The 22,779-nt window shown below is 31.8% G+C and overlaps 1 protein-coding gene across 7 annotated transcripts in view; it reads left to right on the top strand.

Annotated features, from left to right (window-relative positions):
• Nucleotides 1–22,779, top strand: part of TBC1D5 (TBC1 domain family member 5) — a 139,578-nt gene that overhangs the window by 43,670 nt on the left and 73,129 nt on the right. For 4 of the 7 annotated variants that reach the window (XM_035356307.2, XM_035356304.2, XM_085808109.1 and 1 more), the window contains 2 exons: nucleotides 8,230–8,319; nucleotides 22,305–22,379. In XM_035356307.2, coding sequence (XP_035212198.1) covers nucleotides 8,230–8,319; nucleotides 22,305–22,379 — 165 coding nt within the window. Of the gene's footprint in view, nucleotides 1–8,229; nucleotides 8,320–13,861; nucleotides 13,904–19,541; nucleotides 19,642–22,304; nucleotides 22,380–22,779 lie in introns of those variants that run through there. The other 3 variants (XM_085808108.1, XM_035356310.2, XM_035356308.2) reach the window with 3 other exon arrangements.

The following is a 22,779-nucleotide window of genomic DNA, read 5'->3' as shown; positions in this document are numbered from 1 at the left end:
GGGGGATATATAAAATATGTAAATCAAAATTATAATGCAATAGCCCCTTAATTTCTCATTTTAATTTATGTATGTATTTCCCTTTTCTATTCTAAAAGAACTCTTCTGGATTAGGTCATATCTAGATTAATCCATATCATATGATGCTTACATAACATTCATGCCATATCTAACAAACCTTTGTCTTAACAAGCCTCCGTACTTAATTACTATGCACTTATGATGATTTCGAATAAACATGCGTGAGAGTGGCAAGTGAATAGTGGTGACAAGTGTGAAGTGAAATAAAAATGAATATTCATCTGCGTAGGCTGCCAAATTTACTGTTCATTATACATAATTATCTATGCCATCAGTATTTCTGCATCATTGCATACAAGTTTTTTTCTTCTCTGTTGCATTATTTAAATATAGCTACTTTAAGGAAATGTGCGGGGTTTGATTGATTTTTTTATATTTAGTTTCTGTTATAATGTTTTCTGTTATTCCTAGTAATCAACAGAAAGAAAAGTATTTTAAGATGATCTGTGTGTACTGCAAAAGGGTTGCATGCACTCTTTACTTTTATGATTGTCATAATAGTTTGCTTTTTAACATATAAGAAATACTGCTTTCCATATTTTCTCTTTAATACTTGTAAACAGAAATGCAACAGATTTTATTTTTGTAGAGAAATAATTTGATTTTATGAAATTGTTACAGATGGAAACTCCTGGCTCAGTAGAAATTATTTTATAATATACACTGAAGTGACAAAAGTCATGGGATACCTCCTAATATTTTGTCGGTCCTCCTTTTGCCCGGGGAAGTGCAGCAACTCGACGTGGCATAGACTCAAAAAGTCGTTGGAAGCCCCCTGCAGGAATATTGAGCCATGCTGCCTCTATAGACGTCTATAATTGTGAAAGTGTTGACGGTGCAGGGTTTTGGGCACGAACTGACCTCTCGATGATATCCCATAAATGTTCAATGGGATTCATGTCGAGTGATCTAGGTGGCCAGATCATTCGCTGGAATTGTCCAGAATGTTCTTCTAACCAATCACGAACAATTGTGGCCCGGTGACATGGCGCATTGTCATCCATAAATATCCCATCGTTGTTTGAGTACGTAAAGTCCATGAATGGCTGTAAGTGATCTCCAAGTAGCTGAATCCAGTCAATGATCGGTCCAGTTGCACCAGAAGACTGAGTCCATACCATGTAAAAACAGCCCAGACCATTATGGAACCACCACCAGCTTGAACAGTGCCTTGTTGACAGCTTGGGTCCATGGCTTCGTGGGGTCTGCGCCAAACTCGAACCCTACCATCAGCTCTTACCAACTGAAATCGTGACTCATCTGACCAAGCCACGGTTTTCCATTCATTTAGGGACCAATCGATATGCTCACGAGCCCATGAGAGTTGCTGCAGGCGATGTCGTGCTGTCAGTAAAGGCACTCGAGTCGATCTTCTGCTGGCATAGCCCAAGGAAGACAAATTTCGCCGCACTGTCCTATCGGACACATCCCTCGTACATCCCACATTGATTTCTGCGGTTATTTGACGCAGTGTTGCTTGTCTGTGAACATTAACAACTCTATGCAGACGTCGCTGGTCTCGGTCATTAAGTGCAGGTGGTCGGCCACTGCGCTATCCATGGTGGGATGTTATGCCTGAAATTAGATACTCTCGGCACACTCTTGACACTGTGGATCTCGGAATGTTGAATTCCCTAACGATATCCGAAATGGAATGACTCATGCGTCTAGCTCCAACTACCATTCCGCGTTCAAAGTCTGTTAATTCTTGTCGTTCAGCCATAATCACGTCAAAGCCCCTTCACATGAATAACTTGAACACAAATGAAAGCCCTGCCAAAGCACTTCGCATTTATACATTTTCTACGCGATACTACTGCCATCTGTATATTTGCATATTGCTATCCCATGACTTTTGTCACTTCAGTGTTTATTGCATATATAATAAAATATAGATTGTATATATTATATATATTGTATACGTTGGAAATTATATTATAAAATATAGGAATATCCATGCTGAAAATAACGAATACAATAACACAACCATTCTGGAACATTTTCAGTACCATAATTTCAACAATACTGAAATCGCTATTTTGGATATTATTCCTAATGCAAAATTAAGGCTCTTTAGAGAATTGATTTGCATTCTGCAGAACAGACCACTTTATTCTTATGGGCTTAACTCATATTTAAACAAAACTGCTAACAGTAACAAAGAATACGTGATCTACGGCAAATTTAGAGTATTTAGTAAAAAAAACTACACGAGAAAAAAGAGGAGGAAAACCAATTTTTCCACGAAGGAAGTTGATAATATCATAAAAAGTTTCAATAAATTCATTAATGAAAAGTTTTTTGACCAAAAAATTATTGCTCCACACTTTCAAAAATAATAAGTTAGGAAAATTTTCAACTATTTTTAAAGAGAAATACACAGGCTACCAAATTATTAAAGATCCAGTACTCGACTTCTGCAATTCTAAATTGCTTTAAAATAATTTTCTCCATAAAAAGATCTTTTGCACAATTCAAACACCCAATCTTTGATAGAATCAAAATTAATCAGATTTTTAACAAGTATCAAAATCTACTGCCTGTTAAGCACTTCAAAGCAACCCCTGGCTACAGATTCATTAAAACAATTGGAAATATGATCACAAACCAGTACAAAATAGACAATCCAGGTACCTGGGAATGCAAACTATCAGAAAATAGTATTTTTGTGGATCCTTATCACCACCACATCATCACAGGAAATTTAAAGATTGTTCAAGATAAGGATTTAAGAAATTTGATGCACCTACGTACCAGGTTTCGTACCACCTTTCATGTGAGCAAAAAAATATAGCATACAGCAATTCAATAATGATTTGAATACTTTCATTGTGAATGCAAGTGACCAAACAAACTTACCGACAACTACTTTTAGCTTGCCCAAGTATCAATAAATTCACAATAAGTAGGCTTTAGAAATTAAAATGCAACAGTTATGGGAAAAATTCATTGTCACTAAAATTGACGAAGGGAGCAGCAACTTCAGTATTTTATGAAAAAAATTCTACTATATTTTAATTAGACAAGAACTTCTTAGTACTACTACTTATCAACAAATCAATATAAATGCTAAAATTCTTCAAAAGAAGTTCAAAACTTTACATAGAAGACTTAAAATTAAACCCAACAGCTACTTTAATTAATTTGCAAATCTCTATGTGCTTCCAAAATTTCATAAAAGACTAGTAAAGTTCAGATTCATTTCTAATGGTACAAAAAATGTTTTGAAAGAAATCGACTTTCTTTTTTGCTGAAAAACTGAAACAAGTTGTTGACATTATCTATAATATCAATTTTCAAGACCACCACTTCAATTGGAATATTTACAATAACAAGAAAATTTCAGAAGCACTCCAAACTCTAGATATTGAAAATATTAACTGTTATGATTTTGAAAATCTTTACACCACTTTACAATTAGAAGAAATATTTGAAAACCTTCTTACTCTGCAATTTGTTTTTGCAAATTCTTACAGTTGTCTCCAAGGAAGAATGGAAGCTTTCCTAAGAAGTGTATTATATAACAATCATATCAAATTTAATAATCAGTTTTTTAAACAAGTACCAGGAATACCAATGGGCTCGAGCAGCTCATCTGCCATTTATAATCTATTCACACAAGAACATAAATTTCAGATATCACTTAATTTGGATCAGCATAATTATTTTTCTAGCATTTATAGATATGTAGGTGACATTATTGCAATCAATAACTTTAATAAGATTGAACATGCAAATATATATCCAACTTGCCTTAAACTTAATAATACAGTACAAAGTCCGTAATCCGGACTCGTTGGGACTTCAGCGAATCCAGATTAGGGGATTTTCTGGATTATAGATCATCAATTTAAGTCTGGTAAGATGGCATGCAGAAATTATATAATTAAAAATATGTAACCGTAATTTATGATATAAAGAGCAATTATGATCTAAAGGGTATCAAAATTTACAAAAAAAAAAAAAAAAAAAAAAAGCTTAACATTTATTTGTTTACTAAACATTTCTTTCAATGTAAGTTGTTCAAGTTGCTTCGTTTTTGTGCTAATACTTTCTCTTTAATTCTATTAACAGACATAATTTCTTGTTCAGTTGCAAAGTTCGACTGTTCAAGTTCTGTAATTGCTGTGTCGAGAATACCGACTAACTTGTCAATCGAAATTTTTTCGTTTTCATTAACCTCTATGTCACTTTCTTCATTATCGGAAGCGGTATTTTCTGGATCTAGAACCATACTACAGATTTTGCCGTCTGTTAATTTATTGATGATTGAGGTATTGTCATCGCAATGAAAAACTTCTGTTATATCATCTTCATTTATTACCGCTTCTCCTCATTTCTTTACAAAATCCAATAACTGAAAAATTTCACCTTTAGTTTGTGATGTCCGAAAACCTTCAGATACGTGGCTATCATCTTCATCGTCCTCACCATGAAATATGGTAGCTGGCCATAAATTATGCCAAGCATTTTTTAACGTATCTGGAGACACATTCTCCCACGATCTTGCGATGCTCCACACAACAGATTTTATGCTAAAAAATTTCAAAAAGTCTTGAGTCTTGCTATTGTTCAAGAAATTTAGCATAGATTTTAAAAATGCTACTTTATATTTGCATTTCAGTGCGTGCACTATTGTCTTATCCATAGGCTGAATGATAGATGTACAATTTTGGAGGGAAGAATAATACGGATACATTATCTTTCACTAAAACTGTAAGCAAAGTATACGCTGAGCTGTTGTCAACAATCAGGACTGTTTTTTTTTTTGAGTCATCAGGTAAACTCAGGTATAAAATGATTTTCAAACCAATCGTGCGTCGACGCTTGTGTCATCTATGCTCTTTTATTTGTGCAATATATAATGTGGAAAATCGTTACTCCTTTAAATGCTCAAGGTCGTGCATGTTTTCCGATTACAAAATGTTTTCACTTGTGCATTCCTGCTGCATTTGTGCACGCTAAAATTGTTGGTCTCGCTTTGGAATCTTTGACACCAGTTAAATCAGTTAAGAATTAGAATCAGTAAAGATAATTTTAGCCTAGCTTATACCGTTTGTTATACATTAAACGTGCATGCGTAAAGCATACAAAAAAAGTTTGTGATTTTGAGGTCCGGAGTATAGATCATTTCAGATAATGGGCATCTGGATTACTGACTTTGTACTGTACTAACCCACAGCAAAAAGAAATCATGTATTTTGATTTACAAATATTAAATTACAAAAATATCAGAATCTATGATAAAAGAAGAGATTTCAATATTCTCACCTTAAAACTCATCAATTGGAATTCAAACATCTCTAAGAAAGTTGTTATTATTAATACTATTAATATCCAATTACATAGAATCAAAAGAATTTGCAATGATACTGACTTCCTTTGAGAAGAAATATAGAACTTTATTAATATCTTCTTAGAAAATCAAATTCCAAATTTCACAATTTTGCATACTTTAAAAAAGTTGGCATTAATTTTACTTTTTAAGTTACTTGTTTAAAGTGACATGATATTTTTTAATCAAACCTTGAAAGAGGTAACTAGTGGATGATTTTTATGAGTAATTTAATGTGAATATGTAATTAAATTTATCTTTTCTTTTTGAATTTGGCTAAAATAACATTATGTATTCTATGGAATTTCCAGCCATTCTGTTCATTCACTAAAAAAAGGGTTTGTTTTAATTTCTTTAGACGTTTGTATAGCTCGATTGCTTGAAGAATTCCGACCTTTTTTAGCCTCTTTTTTCACTTTTCGTCTGCTTTTGGCCAGTTTTAAAATGTGATTGTTTAAAACTAAGCCATCTTGGATGGGCTCCAACTGATGTCAAAGATTCCAAAGCGAGGCTAACAATTTTAGCGTGTGCGAATGCTGCAGGAAAGAGCAACTGTAAGCTTTTTTAATTGGAAAAAATACACGACCTTGAGCATTTAAAGAAGTAAAGACTTTTCCCCGTTATATATCGTGTAAATAAAAGAGCATGGATGACACAAGCGATAATGAATGCTTGGTTTGAAAATCCTTTCATACTGAGGCTCAGCATGAGTCAACTGTATGGCTTATATTTCACTTAAAGTTTTAGTGAAAGATAGTGTATCCATATTATTCTTTCCTCCAAATTGTACATCCATCATTCAGCTTATGGATATTGGAATAGTGCGGACGCTGAAATGCAAATATAAAGTAGCATTTTTAAAGTCCATGTTAAATTTCTTGAATAGAAGCAAGACTATTCACAAATTTTTGAAACACTTCAGGTATTTTAGCATAAAATCTGCTGTATGGAGCATCGCCAGATCGTGGGAAGATGTGTCTCCAGCAGTGCTTCCAGAAAATTTTCAACTAAAGTAGCAAAGACTCATAAAGTCACAAATGATGTCAGAGATCACGTGATCTTTGTGACGTCATAGTTTCGCGTGCTCTGACATCATCGCAAATTTATTGTCTGTTGGTTCTGTAAGTTGCAGACTATATTCGATTCTTAGTATTTTTAATCACATGACCTCTGACATCATCACAAATTTACTGTCTATTGGTTCCGCAAGTTACAGACTGTATTTGATTCTTAGTCTTTTTAATAACGTATCTTAGCTTTAACGAAAATTTTAAAACCATATTGCTCATTTTCAATTGTTTTAATATCCATTTCTTTTTTTAATTAGTTCTCATTTAATTAAGGTTTCTGTTTTTAAATTAATTTGTGTGTATCCATTCTTAAGAGATTCCTCACATTTAGACTGTTAGTGCTTTTGTACTAAATTTTTTGAGTTGGCAGTTAAATTTTTTTTAATTCATTTTTTTTCCTTATTTGTGAAAATTTTAACTGAGGAATTCTTTTCAGTGAGGTTTCCATTCTGCGTAGTGAATTTATTTCGGATTTTGATTACTTAAAAAAGCCTTGTTCTTTCACTGTTAAATTTATTTGTGTTGTTATTTAAAAAAATGCTGTTGCTTTAATTTTTAAGTCATTTCTATTACTTATTTCTTATCAATATTATAATCAGGAGAATGAATGCTTCATTTTTTTTTCTCTGTTTGGGTACCCAATATATGGCATGCAAGCTGCAAATTCTTTTTTTCGATTTGTCATCCCCATAGAACTAGAGGTGGGGAATTGAAAACAAAACATGTGGGGAATGAGGGGGGAAGGCGAGAAGTCCCAAAGCAGTTTTTTTCTTTCCCACTTTTTCCCCTTCCCGTACATCCTTCTTATTATACTGGCATCAGGCTGTGCAGTCTTGAAAAGTAAAGCCCACATGTAAACATGAATGCCAGATGTCAGTGTCTATTTAAGCCTCAATAAACTGTTTTTTTAAATATAAATTATATTTAATTGACACATTATTTTAACATAAAAGCATTTTACAATACATTAAAAAAAATCTTTGAAGTCACAAAAAGCAGCATAAGAATATAATGGATGTCATAAAAATTTTTCAAAATCGCAAATACTAAAATTTTAATAGCACGAGTTTGTCAGAAGTTGCAGATTTGTGAAAAATTGCAGGATCTGGCAACACTGGTCTCCAGGTACTTTAAAAATGCTTGGGATAATTTATGGCCAACTACCATATTTCATGGTGAGGATGATGAAGATGATAGCCGAGAATTTGAAAGTTTTCGGATATCAAAAGCAAAGGTGAAATTTTCCAGTTAAATACATTTTGTAAAGAAATGTCGAGAAGTGGTGATAAATGAAGATCATATAACAGAAGCTTTTCATTGCAATGACAATGACCCGATCATCAGTAAATTAATGGACAACGACAATTAATGGACAATTCAGTGGAATGAAACATGTTTTTCATCACTCATTAATCAACTAAGCTTAAGGCATCAAAACACTTTACCCTTGATAAGTTCTGTTTGAACTGTTTAACAAAGGGGATTAAAATTTTTTATTTGGTTTTTAATATGTACAAATTTTTTTTATTTTATTTTTTTTTATTTTTTATTTTTCCTCTTTGCAGTGAATATTTTTTATTATAAGTTTGTAATTTTCTTTGATTTGCATTTTACCAGTTTATATTGTAACATGCAGAAAATTGGATGAACCTCCAAATAGTTAATACAGCATTTTATTCTTTTTCGTTCCGATTTTTGAGAATTTTATTTTATATGTTTATGTATGCATATTTAATGTTTCAGATTTTTTTGGAATGCTTGCCAGAGGATCGTAATTTATGGATAGATAGTACAAAATTGAAGAGACAATATTATGAAGAAATTTTAGATAAAGTAAGAATTCTTGTACCTTTTAAATTACTAGAAATTTCCTTCTTTAATTGGGTAGAAGTATATGAAATGAGAAAATTTTCCTTTCTGTTAATGCTGCTTTGTTTCATGCAATGAAATTAAGTTTTGAAGCTTTGTTTTGTAAAAATGTCTGTTGTTTATTCATATCATATTTGTTTGAATAGATGTTGTTTTATTAATGCAGAAGAGGAAGACAAAATTTCAAAAATCTGAAAAATTTAACTTTATATTAACATACTATTCAATTGAAGAGACAAAAAGGAAAACATAATTCATGTTGTGAGCATTGAAAATTAACGTAAGCTAACATTCCGATTCAAATATTATAATCTTGTGAAAATGACAGTACCATCTGTTTAGGAAAAAGAAATGAATTTCAGATTCATGAAATAGAGTAAAAGATTCTGATGACTGAAACTGGATCAACTTCAGCATGAATTTTTGTGATAAAAAATCATAAGAAAAAAGTCATAAGAAATATTGAAATGGTGAAGTTTATTAACCGTATTTTAGTTTTTTTTTTGCAGTTATTGCAGAAGAAAAATTGAAAAAAATAGTTATAAGATCCAGAATGGTGAACAAATTGTCAGTAGTTCTTCCTTTTTGCCTAGAATATTCAAGTTATTTAATGTTGAATTTGAAGTTTTATTCTTTATGTGTTATTTAACTCATGGCAAAGCACACTAAGAATATTTGCCTAAATTGATGATGTTTTTGTGGATAACTTTTTGAAGAAATTGGCTGTTGCTAACATTATGCATGGGTTAAATGATAAAAAAAATCCTGTACTAGTAGTCCATTCATGAGTATTTAATCCCTGGTCAAACTAGCAGAGTTCAGCAGCCAGCTCTTAGCCATTATTGATTGTAAGATGTCTTTGTGGGTTGTTAATAAGTGGAAATAAGATTATTCAAAATCAGTTGAATATTATTTATTCTACAGTACTTGCTACTAATCTTTATTATGGTTGTAGTCGCATGTTCAGCATTACAATTACAGCTACATATATGACAGCTCCCTTTTTAACAAAAATAAAAGCTTATACATTATTTTCTTTGCACTGTATACACATTTGCTTTATGTGAAAAATCATCTATGATAGAAAAATGTAAATTTTTCCATGAGGGCTTTATGTAGACATGCTGGTACCAGCTCAGTAAACTTTTTCTGCTGCATTTTTAATATTTAATAACTTGACCTAACTGAAGTTTCAGTATTTATTAATTTTATCTACATTACAATTGATTTTTCCATTTAAGAACTTTAACGACTTCTGCAGAGTTGTTTGTACTGATGCACAATAAAATATCTAAATTTGTATGACAGAATTGTCTGTGTCTACTAACTTAGCATCTAAATAATTACTGTTAGAAGTACAGTATATCACAGGCTAAGCTTTGTCAGGCAAACCATGGATTACAAAACTTTTTCTTTTTATACGTGGTAGATGCATAATTGTTATTATTTTGCATCTCACAATGTCTAAGTTTGCAATATGATCATGGAAATTAGAGAACCAGCTGTGATCTTTACAAAAATGAGATGATGTTGATTAGCCACTGATTTGAAGTTTATTGAGCAGGGAATTTACATTTTTAAACTGAACTTCTTTACCTTCCCTCTGATAACTCATTCTAGAATACATCAGCAAAGTGTCTTGACCTTTATTACTGTTCAATACTTTCCCTGTCTTTGATTCTAACATTTTGTTTTTCTTTTACACTGACAGTTTTTTAGTTTATGCCCAGGTTTCATGTATTTGAAATGTAAAATTCTTGACTAAGGCTTCACTTCATTGTATACTTTCCAAAATAGGAAGGGAAAGCTATTGGTTGCTAACTATTGATTTTGATATTAAGAATAAAGTAAAAATTTTACCTTAATTAAATAAATATTAAAAATCTTACCTTTTCAGAAGATGTTTCTAATCCAAATAAACCAGAAATACTAACTGAAGATGATCTACTCATTAGACAAAGAGTGTTCTGGAATAATAACGTAATTTAATTCACATTACTAACTAATTATATATACAACAGACTGAAGAGGAGTTATCAGGTATATCTTTGGTTTAATTGTTCATTAATAGTTTTAAAAAAGTTCTGGTTTCAAGGGAACGTTCATGCGCAAATCACATGGTGTAGATTGTTCAGGGAGAGTTTCAACATACTTCCACTTTTAAATTTGTTGACCAATCAAGTTTAAAACTGTAACATTTAGACAGGCTTTACCTTTCAACCTTTTAGTTATTGATGAAATCTTGTGGCTCTTAAGATCTTAAGGTGAGTCACTATGAACATCAGGTTGGGAGTAAGTTACCATCTTACCAGAAGAGCTGCTTGTTTTATTTCTAAAGGGCTGACTGTTTTTTCAGACTGTTCATCTGAAGATATTATTTCCAGTGAACATAAATGCTTGGTTAGTCATAAAATTTCCCCAGGCTTAGTCTTGACCTTTACTAATCCTACATGTCCATCCCAAGATTTGAAAATCTCAATTACTTTTACCAACAACCAATCTGTTTGCTTCTTGTTATTATTTGACTCTAAATCTGCTATTTTCAAAGGTTGTGAGCCTTTTATATGTTCATAGTTTTGCCATAATTGATAATTCAATTTGAAGCCTTATACATAGATCTTATAAAAGTTTTTGTTGGTATATAAGCCTTTTGTTCAAAGATTTTGCCTTCTATATCACCCATATCAGGAACTCCAATTACTCAACTCATGGGGAAACATGGAAGGCGTGATTGGAGATAATTCTTCAACATCTTTTGAGACATATGCCAAAGGATGAGTATTCATTGTTGCTTTACAGTTGTGCAAAATACTATTTCTTCATGATTGAGAGAGGATCATTCGAAAACTTTATGAAGGATTTTTTTCAGGACTTCTGTTAAGATCTTCCCCAGCATCTTCCCCAGCAGGAAACTGGTGGCAGAAGAAATTTCCATGTGATCTTATGACTGCTTGAATGTTCTAAAATTTTATCCAGAATTAAGCTTTTGGATAATCTGTTACTTGTGATATTCATTCCAGTGTCGGGATAGGTGGTATGGTGTCTTGCTCTTCTAGCAGTGAAATGTGCAAGTGCTTGAAGGAAACTTTCAGTTGATAAAGAGAAAATCAATTCCAAATGTATTGCTAAAAAATGGCACAAGTAAAAATTACCATCCATGATTTTTAATTTCCTTTCAGTATCAATGGTCCAGTCAACACCTATAGTCTCAAAGACTGCTGCTTCTCTTACTTAGTTTTCAGGGAGAGGTGGAATGGGTGTTTTTAACCCTTTAATGGTTTGACCCGGAATATCTCGTACTTTTACGCAGGCTTCTTAACGGTTTGTCTTGGAATATTGTCATTTTAAATATAACCTCGAAAACGGACTGTCCTGTGTTTTTGTTAGACTTAAAAGATACGTCAAGAATGGCTAGCCCAGATTTTTCTCTTACTTTCAACCCCATGTGCGTCAGAGGACGAGCATTGCACCAATTCTTAAAACAATAGGTAATGATCCTCAATAGTGCGGGGAGAACTCTTCTTGATGTTTTACGATAACGGCCTTACACTGGTTCTAAAGAAACAAGCAATTTGTTACCAGTTAGAAAGTGAATAGAAAAGGAATTAAGAATTTCTGTTTTAGAGTTATAATTAAGAAATAAAAAATAAAGATTTTTATTGAATAAGCTTTTTATTTATAACTCATAAAATGGATTAATAAATTAAGAAGATAAAAGTAATTTAGATACTATTCTGCTATTGGGAGAGATTCAAGGATGCATGTATACATGTATGTATGTATGTTTCTGTGTGCATATATGTGTAAACACATACATATGTTTGCACATATATACACACATGCATGAACACATACGTCTATATATATTACATGCGCTTTAGAATCCTTTACCAATAAACAAAAGTGTGCCATAATTTATTAAGTAGATCAATATGAAAAAGCAATTAAATAATATTCTTTACTAAATTCATCTGCAAATTTATATCATGAATATTAAAGAAATTGGCGCCCTTGATATATTTGTAAAGGCTAAATCTCTGACACTACTATTTGACTACTTTATTTCATTATTTAAGTGCCTACATGTTTGTCATAAATTGCAAATAAATATTGTAATGAGGCTTAATTAATATCTTGCTGCCAATAAAGTATGTTATAAATTATACTTTGCTTTCGCCTTATTTCACGAGTTTTGAATAAAAGCTTATTTTATATAAACTTTTCAAATTTTTTATCTGTTTAGTTTTAATAGCACATTTTCAATGAAATTTTTAAGTTGAAAAATCATTTTTCAACAATAAATAATAATTTTTTTTTTTTTACTTCCAATAATTCTCTCATCTCCAATAGTCGAAAACATTTTCTGACTTTAATAATTCGCCCTGAAATCAGAAGTTACTTAAAAAATTTCATACAAATTTTATTTAAAAAATTGTTTTATGCTGGGAAAACATTAAAGTTTTAAGATTTTTGTGCTTTGTATTGTAAATGAAAACATGCAAAAAATCGTATTAACATTAAATTTTAAGAACTTTAATGAAATTTCATAAACTCGATTTACCATGTTGTAGTATCATCCGCAATCAATATGTTTACAAAATTTGAACTCGATAGCTTATCAGGAAGTAGTTTAAAAATCTTTGATGACCTTCTATTCATAGTGACAAATACCATGAGTGAACTAAATATGTGCTACTTGTATGCAGAAATATTATTCTCTTTCAAGCAGTTCATCAGAAGAATTTTTGCATATTTTTAATTACTCGAGTTGTATATAACTACTCATGCTCGCTTATGAGATTTACTGTCATTTTGTAAAAATTGTCTTCTTTAATATATTATTTCGCCACTCCCACACTTAATGATTTTATCACATTCTGATGAATGGAAGGTTGTGAAAACCAAACATTGAGTAGCAGGTACTCATAAATCTCACTAATAAATGCTATGAAAATACAACTCTTCATATTCGAGAGAATCTTTAGTTCCTGATGGAAAGAAATTTGTGTTAGAATTCTCTGGTAATCAGTAGAGTTTTATATGAGTTTTAGTTTTTTTGTGAACGTGTGCATTTAAAAGCTTTGCTGCTTAAAATGTTAATAGCTTAAAAAATATTCTCAGTCATACTTGATATTTACATGTTTTTACCTTAAGATTTCTTTAAAGAGATAGAATTATAATTGTATTCAATACAGATGGATTTAATGTACTTGAACTATGGTGAAGCACGCGATTGTTTATCTGCTCATGAGGAAGGAAGCTTTCTAAGAGGATCTGGCTAGTATTCACATTGCACTTGTAAAAAAGCCAAGAAAACCCCTATTCAACCAGCTCATTCACAAGGATTTGAACATGAGTCATGCTCTCAGCGCTTTTCTTTCTTTCTTCGTGCTCAAAATCTGTTCTGATTTAGTGACAGATGTCGTAGTATGAGGGTTACAATTATATGAATATAGCAAAGCCCATGAGAGTTACCGGCCTTCGTAGGGCTCATTCTGTGAGAAATTGGGTCATGTTACACATGGAGAAAATCGCAAAAACTAAACAGGTAGGTATCCCATTCATTTGTTTGGGTTCGATCTAAGGTCGAACTGACAGTATTCAACGGTCTTAACCATTCACTGCTGAGGCTGAAAGGAAAAAATAAATATTACGGCAACGTTCTGTATGATATCTAATTATCTACTTTCTGTCCTTGCTTATGGTCACACGGAGGACAGAAAATAGATAATTAGATATCATACAGAACGTTGCAGTAATATTTATTTTTCCCTTTCAGCCTCAGCTGCGGTTAAAGGCAATCACATACCTGCAATGTTACAACTAACAGCAGATCGCTGGAAAAAAGCCTAACATATTTCAAGCTAATCGTCGGCATACACCGGCATTTGGAACTTGATGTCTAATTAATAAGTAAAAAATATTTCATTTCTGAAATAATCTTGAACTGAAATTAAGAGTTTTTTTTACGCTAATGATTTGTACAACTATACATCAGTCTTAGCACTTCATTTCTTTCAAACAACATTTTGCATTGAAACTAGCAAACAAACTTGAAATAAATTTAAAGTGTATTTAGAACCTAAAAAGGTCAATAAAGTTTTTAAAGACAATTATTTCTTTCCCAAAACTATTAACTATATTAATGTTTATTGCTTATTATTAATATAAATATTTAAAGAAGTTTCCTATTATTTTAGGTGTATCCTATGCATGTACAGATTACTAATCTCTAGGCTTATTGATGCATCCATATTTTAAAACACATTGCCCTATGTGTAGCGTGAATATATGACCATTTTCCTTAGAAATTTCTCCACGGAAATATCTCTTTTGTTAGGAAGCTCTATAACTCCAAACATCAATTTACAGGATTTTATTACATATTAATCACCTGAAATAATTCAGAATATGACTTTATTCGTAACAGGAAAGTGCTAGCCAAGATACTAGTCGGAGCATGGTACTATTCAGAGCAGAACTAAGAGCACCAGTAGTAGAATAATATAAAGCCTAACTCACATGTTCGGGGAATTTCTTAGCTTCACTTCTACAATTTCAATTAATCTGAACATGTGACAATTTAATAGCATCTAATCAATGCACTATAGACAATTTAATGATGATGAATTCAGTGAAAAGTGTTCCAGTATAGTAGAAAATAAATAAATGTTCATCTTGTGCACATTGTTAATTGAATTGTGTTAGTGCATTTTTTAAAAATTTGTTTTGCATTCCAAAAATTGTATTAGTATACTTCTATTTTCAAAATTTAGATTAACAAATATTTTTTTAATATAATGAAGTGCCGATCCATCTCTACTTTGGGGTTTGGCAGTTTTGTAGGTATACTCTGGAAGATAGCTGAAAATCATATGTGGTTCATACCCGTGATCAGAAGCTAGCTCAATGCCGCACTGCAAAAACTGATCTCTGTGAAATAAATAATAATTCATCTCTGTGTCTATATATTCATACTACTGTCTCCCTTAGATCTATATTTATGACCTGAAGAAGGAAAAAATGTTTTTATCAATATTAGGAAAACTGAACAAAGTACTTCAATATTTCACATTTACGAACGACTTTGCTATCTGAAACTCTAAATTGCCATACAGACAGGAGGCAGTTATCTTCACATTTTTGCTAGATTTCAAAGGGAAATGCAAAATGTAGGTCTTTTATGAAAAACAAACAAACAAACAAACAAACAAACAAACAAACAAACAAAAACATGGAGATATTTTCTCATTTGAATAACATTTATGTAGTAATTTAAGAAATTAATTCCATTTGGATTTGTGAGCTATTTTATGCTAAAATTAGACTTCCCAGACTGTATTTTACTCAGTGGGAATAGAGGGTTCTTGGAGCCTGTGGATTCCATTCGTCCTTTGCCGGCACTGGCCTCTAATCGTTCACTGAAAGGACCAACCTGCGGGCGACAAAAACCCTCAAATGTAAATTGCTTAGTAATGGGCGATAGCTTTGAATGAGGGAGAGAGTAAGTTTTAAATTTTTCTTTCTCCCCTTTTTTTGTGTGTGTATGTGTGTAAACATCTTGTCATTCTGTTTTTGTGAAAATTCAATTGTTAAAAAATACATTCACTGAGATATTAAATTTTATTACTCTTATATATATATATATATATATATATATATATATATATATATATATATATATATATATACATATGCAATAAGATAATTAAAAAAAACCTAGCAGCAAAAGGATTAAAGAATTCAAATTATAATGCAAATATCCCATTTATTTTGAAAAAAAGATTTCCTCTTTACCCCTTCTGTATTTGAAAGATTTAAAAGATTTATTAGATTACAAGAGAATAAGTAAATAAATAAATGGAATAAAAATAAAATATTTGAGAAGATAAGTAAAGAATATAAGTAGTTAATAAATTAAAGAAAAGATCAGTATAAAAGGAAATTTTAAATGCAACATTACTTTCTCCTGCTAATTCCTAAGCTTAAGAAGGTAGACAGATATATGCATATGTTTTCATCTGTCATCATGCAGTAATGAAAAGGCAATGGCAGAAAAAGTAAGATTTAATATTTTGCGAGAATAGGAATAAAATTGAAAGCTGCATAAATAGGAAGATACCATCCAGAAACATTAGGTTCTCCCCCCCCCCCCGAAGCAAAAAATGTGAAAATTGAGCTATACCCTCACTGTGATTCGAACCACTAGATCTTCCAAATGCTATATGGATAGGATTCCATTTATACCAATAGAACACATATGGGGGAGTATCATAATTCCTTTTATTTTCTTCCACGGCGATTGAGAAAACGCGATGATACCCAGGTGACCTAGTTCACGTGAATTATCGACTACCACACTTTAGCTCATGTTCACTGTAAACATTTAAGGTTTTTTTAGCAGGAAATATACAAAATAAGTTCTCCATGTTATTCGAACTTCTGATTGCTGGTTGCAACCATTAGTGTTACTAGAGCATCCAAGGAGGAATTTGATAATTTGCTGTTATTAAAATGTATATTGAATGGATAATTCTAAAGTTTCCATAGCTTAAAAGCGATATTAGTACTGGGAAGATGGATCTGAGGTTCTCTATCCCCTCTTCCCTACCACTAACCTCTCGAGAGGACTTTTGGCTCGCTGCATATTAAGACGCAATTCACATTTTTGCTAGTTTGACTATTAGCGAACAATTTGTGAAAAATTCAGAGCTAAATATAAATATGTATACCAAATTTTGAAAAATTCCTGAGGCATATTGTATTATTATTCCAAATACATATGAACTTATAATGTCAAGAAAACTGAGTCAGTAAAAAGGGGGTTAAAATTGAATTTCCCAAAATGAAATGGTCTCCCAATTAACAAGTACGGAAATAAAACTAAATAAAATAGTAAAAAAAGTAAACATGTAAAACACGTCGAATAATCTAGAATTTACAAGAATGCAAGCTAAAATGCATGGGATTTTGGGATGCGATACTAACGAAACAAGTACTTTCTGCTTTACATTACCAGGGAGGTCTTTTATAGCTTATCCATCACTCTGAGGGTAAGCGAATATACCGCTCTAGGCAATGGCCCATCTTAACAGCATTTTGTGAAAGTGAAACAGACCTGTTTGGAGGGAGACAAAAATACAGCCGTTTTCAAAGCATTTTGTTCTGAAGGATCAGCTCGTGAATGGGTTAAAGAACTAGTATTTAATATCTGACATATGACAGCTTCTTAGACTTTCTTGACAGTTTTTCATGTTTTCAATATCCAGTATTTTCCTTGTAAAGCAGATATAATTAATTATATTCCTTCATAATTGGTCATTTCATGTTTAGCTCTTATTAATTTTATTACATTAGGATGATCGGAAGGAAGAATAATAGGAAATTGAAAATTTTCTGTATCAGCTTTTCTCAGAAATCTGGGTTGAAACTGAAGGATTTCATTAAAATTAATCATTGGCTGAAGTATTTATAAATTCAGAAATCTCTTTTCTAATCCAGAAAGTGATTCATTCTGCAGTATTTTTAGAAGACTTGGCTTCTTTCATTTCATCTGCTGTAATTTTTCCAAACATTCTCCCATTAAAACTTAATCTGACATATTTTACAAAACAGAAGATCCAAGAAATATTACCTTTAAAATGATATTGTATGAAGAAATTTTATGAAAATTAGGCTCCATTATTATATTTGAATTAACTGTAGAAATTTCAGCATTTATAATATCAAAGTTCAGCAGAATTTCAGAACTAGGCCATTGTTCTTAACCAGTGGGGACCCTCCCACCATTTCAATTTGACCATGATTTCCAGAATGCATCCTCAAGAAGGGAGGTCTGCTGGATTTTGTGTTCCAAGAGCATAGTTCCAGTGATTTGAGTCACTTAGAGTATGGATTTCTTTCACTCTGTTTTACACAAAAATGGTCCAGTTTTCCTCCCTTTTGATCCAAAATAATGCATCCATAGAGTCAGTTCAGTAGTAAGTAGGTTAAAGTTTCTAGTCATAAGTCTTCCTTAATATGATTTGCAAGTCTAGTGCCAATCATACAAACAGCTCTAGTCATGGTGTGGAGATCGGCTTTAGGTGCCAATCTGGATCGAGCTGAGATGAGTTGATATGTAACTGAATTTTCATTACAACTTCGCATAAATATGTATGTGACATAAGTAGACTTACTCATGCCACAAAGCACATATAAAGGTAGTTCAGAGATTCTTTTAAAATTAGTGAAAATTCTGAGTAGTATAGCTATTTTTTCCAAATTATGTAATTAATTTTTCCAACTTCTGAATTTGTATGAAATGCTCTTGGTAAACTGATATCCCATGAAATCCTTTGTTTCCAGCATTATTTTTAGAATCAGAGTAACAGGAGCCATAAACTCAAACAGGTAAAAAATCTCATCAAGAATCCACTCATTAAACAAAGGCTCTTCTAGAATAATAACATTTTAAATTCATTACACTCAAACTAATTATTTCCACAGACACAGAAGAGAGTTATCAGCTACATATTTCATTCAAATTTCCATTACAAGTTCTAAAAGTTCTGGTTTCAAGGCAGCGTGCATGCACAAATCCCGTGACCTGAATCATTTGGTGAGAGTTTCAGCAGTATGAGTTTAGAACGATTCCACTACTGTGATTTAGCGAAAATTTTGGGTATCTTTCCTGAGTATATTAGAAGTATATAAGTTTGTAGACCATTTCTGACATTGATTTTTGAGTTTGTGCTGGATTCTACCAAATTCTTTTTTTTTTTTTTAGCTTACATTAAGTAACTTATATGCGAAATTCCTTCCCATTTATGCTGTATATGTCATGCACTATATTATCTAATCCAGATGGCAGTTTTGAATTAGTTGAAAGTTCTGAATTTATGTTAAAAATTTGCCATTAAGATTTCCTTTGCTTCATAATCATCAATAGTACCTGTAGTCAAAAGCTGGAATTGCTGATTGATGCCATTCAGTTTTGAGAAATTCATGTATTAATGTTTGAATTCACTTATCTTAAAAATTCACCATAGTCTCAACATTAGATGTCATTACAGTGAATTTCAGGTAGCCTATCATTCTTGTTCTCTCATTTTGTGCTTTTATGGCTTCTAGGTTCCTGTCAATAATGGTTGCTGAGTAGCATAAATAAAATTTCATTAAAACGTGCACTAGCATGAACAACATCTACTACCTGAAAATAAAATGTGAGAATTGTTCACATAGACAAAATCTGCTGTATGAAACATTTAAAGCTAAGAAAGGCTTGCAGCCTACATTCTCGGCATGGTAGGTATCTCAGTACAATGAGCTAACTCTCTAGGTAACCAGGTAACCTATAAGTATATGAAAAATTTATTTATACATAGTGGCTAATGGAACTTGCTAGGATGTGAGTGTTCAGACTCTGCATACTGCCAATAGGTTGCTTTCACTGATGTTTTGGCACATGTATTGATTGCTATGAGAAAAGTGTTCACCAACAGTGTATAAGTAGCTTTTAGCATCTCCATTTTACTTTTATCTGTCTACTAAATTCTTTCATTATATGAATAAGCTATGGGTGCTATGCATATTAGCATTTTGCTCAAATGTTTATATTATATTTTGTTTGATATAATAATCCAAGCACCTAAACTTTCAGAATGCTGTGAGCTTGTCCCTGGTTCTTTTCCAGCAACTGTTGCATTTTTTTAATGTTTTTTCCGTATGCGTAAGCTTAATATTCACAATATTGCTTGAGAAAGTCCTCCTTTGCTTAAGGAGATAATCATTATGTGCTATGCCATAATGAATTAACCACCTGTCCATCCTTAGAAAAGGTTCAGTCAATAGTTAATGATTTGGAATGATTCCTAATAGCATTAGTTTATTATTGTGTTATTTTACATTCCATAGCCTTTTTTTATGGCAAACTTAAAGGAGATTCAATGACTACATGCTGAACCTGGTAGTAATGTTACTGCATATCATAAGAAATTTCAGAAAGTTGCTGGGAATCAATGACCTAAATGTAAGTAAAATACCAAACATTTAAAAAAAGCAAACTTGAATAATATATTTAATACTAAAAATATCTAAAAACTTTTAGAAGTAGGTTAAAAACATTTTTCCTTCATTACCTCAGCTGTAAGCTATAAGGTATACTGGAAAATTTTGCCCATTTGGAAAGTGAAGGAAAATAACACATTTTTCATCCGTTAAATATTTAATGTATAATTTCCATCATTACTTAGGATGTCTTGCCAGCATGATGGTAATTTTTAGATACCATTTTTGGGAAAATGTTGTTTCCTTAGAGAACTCAAGCAGTGTTTGGATGAAATCTGCTTCAATTTTTAATTTTTTCTATTGAAAAAAATTTGGAAGGAGAGAAACAAGTGATAATCAGAGGGTGGTAGGCTGGAGAGTGTGGTGGATGCATCAGAATTTACAAACCTAGCTGTACAATTTTGTGATGAATCAACAAAGCAGCACATGAGCTGGCATTATCATGATGCAGTATGATGTGCTTCCTATTGAGCATCACCAGCCTCTTTGCCTTGACTACTTAGTTTAAATCATTCATTTGTTGACAGTAGCTCACTTGAGCATTTCTTTAGGTTTCAAAAAGCTCGTAAGGTATTGGTCCCTCAATGTCCCGTCATGAACATAGCATTCTCTTATTAAGGCTCATATTTGGTTTAGAGGTAGAAGGGATATGTTGTTCAGGCTCACAAAGTAAGCTCATTTCCTTATGGTGTTTCCATTCTTAATCCTTGTTTCATCTCCAGTTATCATCTGGTCCAAAAAAAATTCACTTTTATACTGAGCAAGCACATGTGTGCATATGACGACTTCATGTAAATTTTTCTCACTTATGAGACACCTAAAATATATATAGACCAATTCTATTTTCTAAATATGGTCTAAAATGGTTTGTTGAGCTGAATTAAGTTTTCCCATTGTTTCTATGTTGTCAGAAAAATTTATTGCTCTATCACAGTCTTGACAATGTCATCATCATCAAAGATTGCAACCTAGAGCGTGCCTTATTGTCAGCGTCAAAATCATCTGCTTCAAAATTTTCTCCTGCACATTCTGTTCGAAACTGCATCTCCATGAAAAAATGTCACTAAATTTCAACATGCTTCTGTAGCATTTTGTCCTTGTTGGTATTTGCACAAAATGCAGTGTCTTAAATGAACTTTATTGATAGCCATTTTTACGTGATTACATCTCACTTAATAATGGTACATGAGACACTTTTGTTTCAATTAATTTAGAAGAGCAGATGGAGACAGCCATACATGTCTCACATGCCTGCATGCTTGCTAAAAAATGAAATAACGTCCTCGAACAGAACTTTCGGGCAGACCATATATTTCTTAACTATTTGTAGCCAGTTTAAGGTTTTTTTTTGTGCTGTTAGCAACTTCTAGTTTTGTTTATTTGAATATTTTGGTTTGATTTTGCAATTTTCTTATTGTTTGCATTATATTTCAAAAATGAAAATAATTTAAAATTTAATAGTAATTTTTCATAGAAATGTTTGTGAAAAGTTGATTAAAGTATGATGCATATTTTCTGATTTACACCCCCATGAAGAGCAGTTGTGATATAATAATTAAGTTGGTTGAGAATTGGCAAAAAACATTTGTTTATGTCTCATGAGTCTGTTTGTAAGTAATAATGAAAGCATGCATTATACAAGAAGCAAGAAATATTGCTGTTCAGTGAAATGATTGTTAAAGATAAAGCATGTAAATTTGTGTACTAAAACACATGCATTTTAAATTTACATGTGAATTGGCTGTTATAATATATATATTCAAAAATCGGCCAAAAACGTGGCTGTTCTTCAGTGTTGTAACTGGGGACTGCAAATAATCAGAAAGTATCATATGGTTTATTTTCACATACTGACTAAACTTTAAACTTCAGATGAGCTTTTTTCCATTTTGAAATTTCAGTGTCGCACAAATCCAAGGACAAGTATTGACAGCATGGATGTAAATGTGAATAATCCATTGTCACAGTCTCAGCAGGTATCTATGTCACATTACATACCTTATATTATTAAAATAATATGATATAGTGATTATTTTGTCATTTTTCAGCATATTTTAAAAGCTACACAAGCAGTAAGTTTTCAGATGTTGTAAATTTTGTTCATGCTTCTTTAATAATAGGGTATGTAGGTAAAATAGTGTTGTGGTGTTATCTAAATAAACAGTTTGAGCAGAAACTCTTGTGTTTTGAACAAGCTAAAATTTCATTAAATAACACTAAAAAAAGTAATGAAAGTTAAATAAAAGTACTTTAAACCTATTTTAAACATGTGGAACTTTTCTTGTTATATGAATATTGTTTCTAAGACAAAATTTATCTGTTTGTAGCAACAATCATACACTCTGCATAAAGCAAAAGATATTTTAATACATTCAA

This window comes from Stegodyphus dumicola, chromosome X1 (genome assembly GCF_044657685.1).
Source record: "Stegodyphus dumicola isolate Sdum_Otavi_A_Nest chromosome X1, ASM4465768v1".
Classification (NCBI taxonomy): Eukaryota; Metazoa; Arthropoda; class Arachnida; order Araneae; family Eresidae; genus Stegodyphus; species Stegodyphus dumicola.
The sequence above is the reverse complement of the archived record's forward strand: the minus strand, read 5'-3'. Positions and strand labels throughout refer to the sequence as shown.